At 38.3% G+C, this 12,740-nt stretch overlaps 1 protein-coding gene across 11 annotated transcripts in view; it reads right to left on the bottom strand.

Moving 5' to 3' along the window:
• TTLL7 (tubulin tyrosine ligase like 7) overlaps positions 1-12,740 on the bottom strand; it is a 159,865-nt gene that overhangs the window by 86,313 nt on the left and 60,812 nt on the right. For all 11 annotated transcript variants that reach the window (XR_016237231.1, XR_016237229.1, XR_016237230.1 and 8 more), the window contains exons 7-8: positions 9,009-9,225; positions 3,361-3,525 (exon numbers count right to left, since the gene is read on the bottom strand). Coding sequence is in view for 7 of the 11 variants with exons in the window: in XM_070076955.2 (XP_069933056.2) it covers positions 3,361-3,525; positions 9,009-9,225 (382 nt within the window). In the remaining 4 variants the exon portion in view is untranslated. The remainder of the gene's footprint in view (positions 1-3,360; positions 3,526-9,008; positions 9,226-12,740) is intronic.

Below are 12,740 nucleotides of genomic sequence, written 5' to 3'. Positions count from 1 at the left end.
TGATGTCAGAACCACAACTGAGTTCCTATTTGGAGATAAGTATCACAGATGTTGTAGAAAGCTGTGTTCAAAAAATTGTGTTCTGGGCCAGCACTGTGGTGTAGTATGCTAAGCCTCCATGTGCAGAATCAGCATCCCATATGCCAGCTCATGTCCCTCCTGCTCCTCTTCCAATCGAGCTAGCTCTCTGCTATGGCCTGGGAAAGCAGCAGAAGATGGCCCAAGTGCTTGGGCCCTTGCACCTGCATGGGAGACCTGGAAGAAGCTCCTGGCTCCTGGCTTCAGATCTACCCAGCTTTGGCCCATTGTGGCCATCTGGAGAGTGAACCAGTGGATGGAAAGCCTTTCTGTCTTTCCCTCTGTTTTTAATGCTACCTCTCAAATAAATAAATAAATAAAATATATTTTAAAAATTGTGTTTAAGATAATAAATTCACAGTAGCACCACAGTGTATAAAAGGCAAAAAAAGGTCATCTCCTAAATCTTTGGCGATGCTACTGAATCCACTTGAACAAACAAAGTACCTGATCAGAGGAGCCAATGTGGAGGCAGGGAATACTAATAGTCTTAGAACCTATATTACAAATACATGTTTTTGCTACATAGAAGACAACACAATTTTAAACTGTAAAGGTGGGATTCTAAATAGATGGGAAAATCAGGAATAATATAACCGAACAAAATCCCACTGTTTTTAAGGATTTCCAACATGGTGTCATTGTTCTGAAGTATGATTTTGTAGGTCTGTACCTTAAGGACCCAAAAACGGCTTCAGATGGGATAATCCACTGAGTGCTTACACTCATTTTTAATCTCCATGGTCTGATTTCTTATAGATTTCCTATTCAATCTTGACAAGCACACAGCTTTGTTCTTTGTAGAGAGTACTGATAAACATTAGTTTTCATAAATAGGTGGTTACTTTTTAGAGTGAAATTAACCTCATAGAAGAAGTCATTGGGAAAATGTCCTAAGTTGAATTAATAGAAGTTGTAAACTAAGCAATTAAGATAAAAATTCACTACATAATTGCATTTTCTAGCTCCTTTTTTATATATTATCCCATTGATTTATCTTAATTTGATATATTAAGTATACCAGTTCTCAATGAAGAAAGCAAATTTTCATAATTACTCAAACACAGAGAGATAATTATAATAAAATCATTTGGGAAGGTTAAAAATGATTGATTATAACCAACTGGTAATTGATTATTAATTTGCATTCTAAGAAGGATGTTAAACTTACTATTTACAGACAAAACCATGCAGTGTTAAGACTTAACAGGCCCACATTGGCCATGTTGGAGTCATTTCTGTACATTACTCATTAGTCTCTAATAGGAAAGTTAAATTCCAAACCCTCTTATTAATATGCATCTTGCTAGTATACCTTCTCTTAATTCAATTGCATTAGGAAAGTACCACTTACAAATCCTGTAAATAAAGTTAATGATGCTCATTTTTTTCTGATTCTCTCAGTACCTTCCTCACCAACACAGTGTAAGATGTTCCTCCTTTCTACAAAGTCTTCTCAAAGAATCAAACTCATCTGGAAGCTAAAATTTTGATCACCAAAAGCAGAATATCAAAGAGTCTATAAAGCTTTCTTTGTCTTATTGAGCCATTCATCCAATGACTCATTCATTAAATCATCCAGGTATCAAGTGTGATCTTCCATCAATGAGGTACTGTCCGAAAATAATAAAGTTCACCATTTTGATGCTTCTGGAACACTCTGACAGTAAACTGTCATCATTACAGTTTTTGGAGTATCCACAAAATTGGTCTGATAGGCTAAATACATAAATAAACAATTGCAGCATTTTTATAATCATATTTCTTATTTAGATTGACAAAGGCTATCTTCTCACATCTGTTTCCTTTTTTTTCTTGGTACCGTTATCATTTAGTTTCATTCACTGCCATGGCTTTGTTATCAACTACATCCTAAATGTACACTTTTAGCCATCCAACTGATCTTTCCACCTGAGATAGTATTTCAAATTCAGCTTACCTAAGTGGGAACTTACCCTCAAAGATTCATGGACTTTGAGCCCGCAGTTCAGTTACTGGCATCTCCAGGAAGCTCCTCCTCCTACCTCATCCATTCTAAGCCACTCTTGGTGATTTCCCTCTGCATCCCCCACAGACCCACAGACCCAAATGCAAGGCTCTCTTGTGCTTGCTACCTTCTATTAATATTATCATCTTTTTTCCTATCAGAATGTAAGTTTTTGAAGACTGGAATTATGTCTTATAAGTCTTCAAATCATCAAATGAGCAGGAATGTTTTCCTTTATCATCAAAATAAAGCTCTATATCCTCTTACAATAAATTGCTTCTTACTCTATTTCAGCTAATGCCACACCGATTCTCCCTATATTTTCTCCTTAAAATTTAAGGAAGGATCTACAAAAACTTCTTCCTCATCTTGGAGATTTAGTTAACCCCAATGTTCACCTTCTTGTCACCTCTAACTATGGTTCAACTCAGGACAGTTTGTTTCCCTTTTAATACTTACAAAGGGCCTTCCAAATACCCTCTCTACCTACTCCTGGCCTTTACTATAGCCTATCCCCATTTTCAGATTTATCTTCTAAATACATAGTTTGGATTATATCACTCTGCTCCATCAAAAACTGAGTGAACCCCTACTGCCCACTAAGCTAAGCTTTTGTTTTCAGATCTAAAGTTCTCAGCCTTAAGTCCTCACAAATCTGCCACACACGTGACAACCTGCATCATTTATCATAATTCATTTATCATAACACCTCCATTCCTCTACTGATGCTTTTGCCTCTGGCTAAAATTACTTCTCTCCCCGATCCCAAGCAGTAAAATTTCTAATGAGCAAGAGCTATTACAGGTGATTTTCTTTCATGCAAATGTCCTTTATTTGCCCAATCTAATGTAATTTGTTGTTCATTTATCCTTTATTTGCCCGATCTAATGTAACTTGTTATTTATTTAAAATGCTTGACTGTATGGGGCTGGTGATGTGGCGAGACAGATAAAGCCACCTCCGGGCTTTGTCACAGCTACTGCAGTTCTGATCCAGTTCCCTGCTAATAGCCTGGGAAAAGCAGAAAAAGATGGCCCAAGTATTTGGGCCTCTGCACCTACATGTGAGACACGGATGAAACTCCAGGCCTCTGGTTTCTATCTGGTCCAATCCTGGCCATTGTGGCCACCTAAGGAGTGAACCAGTGAATGGAAGATCTCTCCTTCTCTGTCTCTCCCTCTCTCTAACTCTGACTTTTAAATAAATAAATAAACTTTTTAAAAAATAATTCTTGATGGTATATTAAATTAATGCTGAGAGAAGATAATTATAATTGTGGAATGGTATAATCTTACTGAAATATCACTCCAAAACTTAGCAACGTCGTGTTGATTTGCTTGCAGGAATTCTGTAAACCATTTGATGGAACGTTTGCTGCCTTTGTTTTCGGTTTCATCCCGTTCAAAATGCTCATTATGCTTGTTCACGGAGTAGTTTGTCAGATGCATGTATAACTGGGTCTGTGACAAGCAGGATTCAAAGCTGTTAGCACCTATGTGATTCCAGAGCCGCGAGATGTCACAGAAAACGAGCCATTCAAAGATTAAAGACAATTTTAAAGTTTAAGCTACACAGACTGATAATATGACAGTTATTTAGGTAATTTTCAAATCGAATGGAATGGCATATTTCCCTTAAAGAATTCAGAATATAATAATCTACAGATTTGCTTTCTATACCAAACACGTCAAAAAAAATCAAATGAGTAAGAATATAGAGGATAAGTAAATTCAAAAGTGAAACTATGCATTGCTAAGAGAGAAGAGTGCACTGAGTTTGTCTTAGTTAATCTGTCTAATACTTTTGGCCTTTAGAGCTTTCATCCAAATCCGTTTTGGAAAAGGAATTGTTGGCAAGAGCATTCTATGTCTTTTCAAAGAAAAATGAAAAATGAGAGCTCAAGTGAGCTGTATATAGCAAGAGGCAGGACTAGAAAACGCAGCCTCTGCACTCCCACCCTGCCTGAAGGTGCTCTATTGTTATGAATGAGACAGAGGGCACTGGGACCAGCTGACAGAATGCACCACAGGACGCTGAACAGATGCCTAGATGACCTGGGTGATTAACAGTGGATATTGCTCCATGTTGGACCTCTTATGTGATAGTCTCTTTATATTCCTGTGTTTGTTGATACTACTGTCCTTAAATAAACTTGAAAAAGAATCCAAATTTTAAAACTTCTCATCATAATTGTCACAGAATAAACATATAAGGCCTTCTTATCAAGCTAGCATAAACATTCATGGGATCTATCTTTAATTCATATCCTCCTCATGATCCTATTCACAAACATTTCTTTAGACAACAATGGCGCCTCACAATGAATGAACTTCATTCACATGATTATTATTTTGATTTCTTAAAACCAACTACGTTCATGTCACTTTTTCATTTTCAATATAGTTCCTTAGGTCTAGATATTGAAATCTTTGAAGGAAATAGCAGAAATGATAATTGGGGTTACATGTTGATTATTAACCCATGTGACTACCACTAATGAACAATTTTTTTTTTCATTCCTTAAACACTTTTGAAGGAACACCTACCATATGCAGGAATTTGTGCTGGACCCTGTGGATACAAAGATAAATAAGGCAGACACAGTCTCCATCCTCATAAAACTTAGACAATGCTTTAAATTAAGTGACACTTAAAGAGCATAAACATTATGCTTAATTTTAAGAAAAAATATATTAATGAAGCTATAACATTTCCTATTTTCAAAATACAAATATTTGATTTAAAATAGGGTAGGAAAATAATAAGTTCTCAGTTCCTGAGACACCGGGATCCCATTTCAGGGCTGGTTTGTGTCCCAGCTGCTCCACTTCTGATCTAGTTCCCGGCTAATGTGCCTGGGAAAAGCAGTGGAAGATGGCCCAACTGTTTGGGCCCCTGCCACCTACATGGGAGACAGATGAAGCTCCTGGCTCCTGGCTTCAGCCTGGTCCACCCTGGTTGTCGTAGTCATTTGGTGAGTGAACCGGTAGAGGGAAGATCTCTCCCTGTCTCTCTCTCTCTCTTTCTATAACTCTTTCAAATAAATTAAGAAATCTTAGAAAAAGAATCTCCATTTGGAAAGCATTTCTTTAAACTAATACTTGTAATGAAGAAGTACTAGCTATTCTGAAAAAGTAAGGAATCGGACTGCATTTTTCTTAAAACATTCTTTTTGTAAGTGGAGCTGGAAATTCCACAGTTTCATATCTAACTTAACACAAACCCCTTTTATCTGAACAGTTCACTGCCAGTGGTCATTTGCTGGAAGCAGCATGAAGGCAACAAGGAACCACATAACAACCTGCAACGTATGAAAATGATATACATCCCACTCTGTTTTTCAACATATAAGTTACATATAATGAATTTATATATACAAAACTTTTCTAGGATTGGCCAATCATTCTATTGGTAGCAAAAAATAATGTTTATTATATTTTAATGTCTGAAATTTTCTTTCTTATAATCTCCTTATTGAAGACAATCCAAGAAGTTAATGGAAAAACGGAATTAAAACATAAGTTGAGGTTTTTCTTTGGTGCAATCTTTGAAATCTTTGAATATATTTTCATAATATTCATTTTCATGAACTTTTTGAAGACAAATACATGCATTTCATTTTTGTACAATCATAAATTTATCTTTTAATTGCATTTTTCCACAAATTTCTAGAAATATCTTTGTATATAATTTGTGAATATTTAGTTCATGTAGAAATACACAGCTCAGGGGCCAGCGCTGTGGCACACTAGGTTAATCTTCCACTTGCGTCACCGGCATCCTATATGGGCACCAGTTCTAGTCTTGGTTGCTCCTCTTCCAATCCAGCTCTCTGCTGTGGCCTGGGAATGCAGTGGAGGATGGCCCAAGTCCTTGGGCCCTGCACCCACGTGGGAGACCCAGAAGAAGCTCCTGGCTCCTGGCTTTGGATCGGCGCAGCTCTGGCCATTGTGGCTATCTGGGGAGTGAACCAGCGGATGGAAGACCTCTCTCTCTCTCTTTCTCTACCTCTCTCTGTAACTCTGTCTTTCAAATAAATAAAATAAATCTTTAAAAAAAAAGTCACTATTTTAAAAACTGGAAATAAGACATAGGGCAAAATGTTGTTGTGTACCATCTAAAAACAATCAACGAGAACATTTTTATTTATTTCTTTTCAATCTTCTTTCTTAAACTTACCTTTCATAAAACTGTTGTCTCACTTTACATAAAATTTTTATTTTTTTCCTGTCTCCATCTGGGAATTCAATCATCAAATTAAAGAGACATAGGAGAGATTTTGGCATTTTTATAGGAGAATATGCTTTTTCTATACATGTTGAAACCAAAGCCAGAAGTTTGTGTGATAATTCAAGAGCACTTGACAAAGTAAAACCTAGAGGACACATTTTCTTCCTCCCAATCTCTCATTATGACTTTCTAAACCAGTGTACTTCAGCAAATTACAAACATAATTTAGAGATCAGAATGAAGCACTTTACCACCTAAAAGGGCTCCTCTAGAGCTGACCCTTCTTAATACTACCAAACAATCACAGCTGCCTTGAATATACATAATCCATTCTTACCTGATCCAATTATTTTAACTATAATCTGTTAGCTGACAAGTCCCAAATTATGCCCATAGCTCAGATCTCTCCTCCAAACTTCAAACTTATTCTCTATATCCAAATACCTGCAGAACATGGATCCATCTGGAGGGCACTCAGGCATTTAAACCAAATGTGTCAGCTTTCCACAAAGCCTTTAATAGCTTCTGTGTTACTGTCTCACAGAGAATAATGGTCCATACCACAAATCTGAGCTTTATCCTGGATTTCTCCACAAATCTAGCCTGTCACCACTTTATAGCAATTTCACCCATATTATCTTAAATATTTCAGAGGTCCATGTTCTTATTCATCATCTAACCTAAATGCTATTTATCCCTGTCTAACACTTTCTTCTGTCACATGTGGTCAGACAGCTTCACGTCTGCCTTGCTCTGGGTTTTTGTACCTATCTCCACCTTCCCCTCACATTGCCCACCACATACACAGGTGAGCTTTTAAAAACATAAACCACATTCCTCTGTTCAGGATCTTTCAGGGCTTCCTTCCACCTTACGTTAAATTTTCAAACCCCTAACGTGGCCTGCAAAGCCTTGCACGGCCTGACTCCCAGGACGCTCCAGCCTCATCTCTGAACAGCCACAGCTTCTCAGGCTACACTGGAGCCAAACTGAATGTGTCTACTTTCCCAGGAATTCCACACTCTCTGCCTCCTACAGGGCCATCTGCCTAGAGCTCCCCCAACCTGGCTACCTAACCCACATTCAGATTCCAGTTCACAAGGGAACGCCTTCTCTAACCCTTGTTTGTCTCCAGCTGGGTTAAGTGCCCCAGTTTTGCAGGGCCATGGCACCTTCAGTTTCTCAGACCGTCACACTTACCACTAGGTATTATATTTGCTTATTTTACTTCCTGTTTCCCCACTAGACTTGCTTCCATGAGGTCAACCACTGTATCTGTCTTGGTCACTATTTTTCCAAAACCAGCACAATGCCTAGAACATAGTAGAGTTTAACTTGGTGACTGGTTATATCCATGCCTTATGAAATGTTTCTTTTAACTTTCTTTCCTATAAGCTTGACGGTTCCCTGCTTCTTCCATTGCCAAGTATATAACATTTTTCAATTTATTGAAAATATCAACATTTATGATCCAGTCAGTATTTAATATTGAAAATACAGTCATTCTTAATGGAGTTAGTTGTGTATAGAATATTGAGGGAAAAACAGTCACCAGGCCTTTGACAATTAGAAACAATAATTAGGTAAAATTTTACTATAATTAGTAGATTTAAAAGTAGGATTAAATGTTGATTAAATTTCCAAGTACTGATAACAAACATAACTTGACTTTCATAAACTACAAGTTATATTTTGTGATTTTTGTGAGGTTAGTTATGATTTTCATGAATACACTATGGCTTCACAAAGAAACTATTAATAGAAAAAGTGCTATAAAATCTCCATATAATAGATTTTAAAATGTATACTGAAATGGCTTATTGAGTCTCAACTTCACATTTTCTCAATTAAAATTTTACAAACTTACTTCTATTTCAACAAAAATGAATAGCTCTACTTTCTAGTAACTTTTGCTTTTTCTGTTTCATGTACTTTCTCCTACATTCAGCAGGTTCAAAGACCACTTTTATACAAAGCCTGTTGCAATGCTACACCCTTCATGGGGAGGAGGTGAACACAAACTCTCCCTTCAACCCATAACCATGTATCCATGTATCTCTATGGAATATTACTTTGATTTATATTACAGCCATTTCTATTTAGGGCCATTGCATACAAATGTGTGCCCTGAAACTCAGGCTGGCTCAAAGCACTTATACTCAAATGTTACTTTTACCTAATTAGCCCGTCTAGAGAAAACACATTCTTTTCTAATTTTCACAAGACTGCTTATAAGTTAGAAGCAGTCTTGCTTAAGCATGATTCTTCAAGATCTTAAAATCCTGAGAAGAGGTACATTGATCCACACATTTTTTATACATATAATGTGTGTTTTAAAAAGTACATGCTGGGGTAGGTGTTTGAATTAGCAGTTAACATGTTGGTTAGGATGCCTATTTCCCACATCAAAGAGCCTGGGTTCTGTCCTGGCCCCTACTCTGACTTCAGCTTCCTACTAATGCAGACCTAGTGGTTCCTGCCATCTATGTTGACATCGGAATTGACTTCCCCAGCCCTGGCTTCAATGAGCCTTTGGACAGGGAACCAGCAGATGGCAGTATACATTCTCTCTCTCTCTCTCTCTCTCTCTCTACCTCTACCTCTACCTCTACCTCTACCTCTACCTCTATCTCTCTTTGCCACTGAAAAAAACAAGTAATTTTAAGTACATGTTTAAAAAAATGAAAACATAAATTCTAACTGTATCACTTACCAAATTGGACTCATTAGGTGGGATATACTTCTCTGTCCCCATGCGTACAAGCCCATCATGGTAGAGAAATATTTTTAATGGATCACATGATGTTATCAGAATATATATCCGTAAATCAAACTTGTAACCTTCCATTAGGAAAGGCTTTTCAATATATTCTTGCACAATCAAATGATCCTGAGATGGAAGTTTGTCACCATTTCTTATTAAAGATATCCTAAGTTTAAAGAAAAAAAATAAAAAGAATAATTTGATAAGAGGGAGAAATGTTTTTAAAGCTAGAGACATATTCACATGGAAAATAGTGGGGTAGAGCGCCAAGAGTCTGTCCCTCCACAAAAGCAATGAATAGTTAAAACAACTGTCAGAATGGGGCGGTGTTTGGTCTACCAGTTAAAACACCAAGTGAGACATCCACATACTTTATCAAAATGTCTGGGTTCAAGTCCTAGTTCTGGCTCCCCATTCTACCTTCCCACCAATGCAAATTCTGGGAGACAACAGGTGATGGCTCAAGTAGTTGGTTCCAGGCAACCCATATGGGACACCTAAACTGAGTGAATCCCTTCCAGCTTCGGTCCAGCCCAGTACTGACCAGTGATGGACACTTGGGTAATGAAGCAGCTGATGAGACGTGTGTGTGTGTGTGTGTGTGTGTGAGCACGCGTTGTGTGTCTCTGAGTCTCTCTCAAATAAAAACAAATACATATTTTTTCAATTGTCAGAATCAATTTTTGGAACCCCAGAAACTAAAAGCTGGCATCAACCAAAAAATCTTAATCAAAAAAGACAGCTAAATCTGTGTAAAACAGTTTTATGGCATTTTACTTGTTGTAGTCCTGTTACCTACTACCAATTCAGCAGTGGCATTGAAAATCAGCCCACATTCTTAGCACAAACAGGTACTGGTCCTTGAAAGGGAGAAATGAACCTTATTCTGGTGGTGGTTTGTTTTGACCTGTCTGGGATTCCCTGGAAGACCCCAAAAGGTTTCCTTTTATCTAGCCTAACTCAGAACTCCACCAGTGCTGAGGCAACTAGTTTGAGGTAAAATTGTTAAAAACATTTAAAAGTAAATGTGTTAGTTCCTGCTTTCTAGGACAACAATTAACAGCTGGGAAAATAGTAGATTAACTATAGATATTGGGAGGAAAGGCTAGGAAATGAATATCTAGGGACTTCAAAAACCTCAGACATAGTTGGGGGAATCTAAAAGGTCACTTGTGTGCCCAAGGCAGGGTGCATGCTCAGAACTGACCCAAGAAGACCCTAAGCTCTCTGGTCAACCATCAGACTGCACAAGCAGGAAGTAAGGGGTAAGGTAGTGTTGTAAGCAGCCTGCACAATACACACAACTCCTCTGTGAAGATTGTGAGATATTTTTGGTCACAATTTATTTTATTCCAATTATTTAAGGGAATCTCGGCCCAATTACTAGCTAACCATGAAAGAACAGCAACTTCAATGGCCATACAAAGCAAAGAATACAGAATTTATAAAATCAGTTGAGAGGTAACTAAACGAAAAGTACTACAATCAACAATAACAAACTGTGGCAGGGGTGGGGAGCAGAAGTCTGGGTTCCAAAATTGCTGCATCACAATACTCAAATGTCCACACTTCAACAAACAATTATGAGGCATATGAAAGAAAAATAAAGTATAACAAACATATAGGGAAAGCATCAATTAATAGAAACTGTCCCTGAGGAAGCCTAGACTTGGGTCTTACTAGGATAATCAACTATTTAAAATCTATTCAGAGAGGAAAAGGGAAGAAAAAAAAAAAAAGAAACTATGTACAAAGCACTGAGTGAAACAAAATAGACCCTGAATAGCTAAAGAAATCTTAAACAACAAAAACAAAGTTGGAGGCATCACAATACCAGATTTCAAGACATACTACAGGGAAGTTATAATCAAAAAATCCTGGTCCTGGCCAAAAAAAAAAAAAAAAAAAAATGCCTCTTGACCAGTGGAACAGAATAGAAACAGAAATCAACCAACTAATCTTTGACAAAGGAGCTAAAATCAATCCCTGAAGCAAAAACACTCACTTCAACAAAATATGCTGGAAAAACTATATCTCAGCATGCAGAGGTATGAAACAAGACATTACACCTTACACAAAAATCCACTCAACATGGATCAAAGACCTAAATCTCAATGCCATCAAATTACTAGAGAACACTGGGGAAACTCTGTAAGACACTGGCATAGTCAAAGATTTCTTGAAAAAGAAATCAGAAGCACAGGCAATCAATGACGAAATTGACAAATGGGATTACATCAAGCTGAGAAGCTTCTGCACTGCAAAAGAAACACTCCACAAGAGGCAACCGACAGAATTGGGGGAAACACTTGCAAACTATGCAACTGATAAAGGATTAATCTCCAGAATCTATAAAGAGGTCAAGATCAAAAACAACAAAACAAACAATCCAGTTAAAAATTGGACAAAGGACTTGAACAGGCATTTTTCAAGAGAGGAAATTCAACTGGCCAGCAGATACTGGAAAAAATGCTCAGGATCACTAGCCATCAAGGAAATGCAAATCAAAACCACCTCACCCCAGCTAGAATGGGATACCAGCATTTCGGGCGGTGGCTTTACCTGCTATGCCACAGGGACAACCTCTGTAACTCAATAAATAACTCTTTTTAAAAAATGTACAGTAAAAAAATGACAGAATTTTAAAGGTACACAAGAAAATAAAACAAAACAGTATAGTAATGGAGCAATTAAAGAACAAAAGCTATATGAACATACATGAAACAAATTATAAAATGGCAGAAGTAAACCAATCCTTTTTCTTTCAGAAATTACACTAAGTATAAATAGCACTAGATTAACTCTCCAACAAAAGGCAGGGCTTTCCATAATGGAAAAATAAAACAAAAATGGGCCGGCGCCGCGGCTCACTAGGCTAATCCTCCGCCTAGCGGCGCCGGCACACCGGGTTCTAGTCCCGGTCGGGGCGCCGGATTCTGTCCCGGTTGCCCCTCTTCCAGGCCAGCTCTCTGCTGTGGCCAGGGAGTGCAGTGGAGGATGGCCCAGGTGCTTGGGCCCTGCACCCCATGGGAGACCAGGAAAAGCACCTGGCTCCTGGCTCCTGCCATCGGATCAGCGCGGTGCGCCGGTCGCAGCGCGCCGGCCGCGGCGGCCATTGGAGGGTGAACCAACGGCAAAGGAAGACCTTTCTCTCTGTCTCTCTCTCTCACTGTCCACTCTGCCTGTCAAAAAAAAAAATAAAATAAAATAAAACAAAAATGATTGGGGCAGGCATTTGGTCTAGCAGTCAAGGTATCAGTTAAGATGCCCATATCTCACACTGGAGTACCTGAGTTCAATACCTGGCCCTGGGCCCTGCTCCATCTTCTGGCTAATTCGAACCCTGGGAGGAAGCAGTCATTGGTTTCCTGCTACCCACTGTGGGAGACCTGAATAGAGTTCCTGGATCCCAGCTTCTGCCCTGCCCCAGCCCCAGCCATTGTAGGCTTTGAGGAATGAACCAGCAGATGGTAGCAACCCTCCCTGCAGCTGTGTGTGTGTGTGTGTGTCTGCTCTGGGAATAAATAAAATTTAGTGGTCCAATGGTATGTAGTGTATAAGAAAGTCCCTACAGAATCAGACTCAAGTAGGTAAAATTAAAGGGATTGAAGATATTGCAAATAAATAGTAACCTAGAGTTGGCTATACTAGTGCTAGACAAAACAGACTTTAAGATAAAAA

This window comes from Oryctolagus cuniculus, chromosome 7 (genome assembly GCF_051225735.1).
Source record: "Oryctolagus cuniculus isolate XC-2025 breed Fujian yellow rabbit chromosome 7, ASM5122573v1, whole genome shotgun sequence".
Taxonomy (NCBI): domain Eukaryota; kingdom Metazoa; phylum Chordata; class Mammalia; order Lagomorpha; family Leporidae; genus Oryctolagus; species Oryctolagus cuniculus.
The sequence above is the reverse complement of the archived record's forward strand: the minus strand, read 5'-3'. Positions and strand labels throughout refer to the sequence as shown.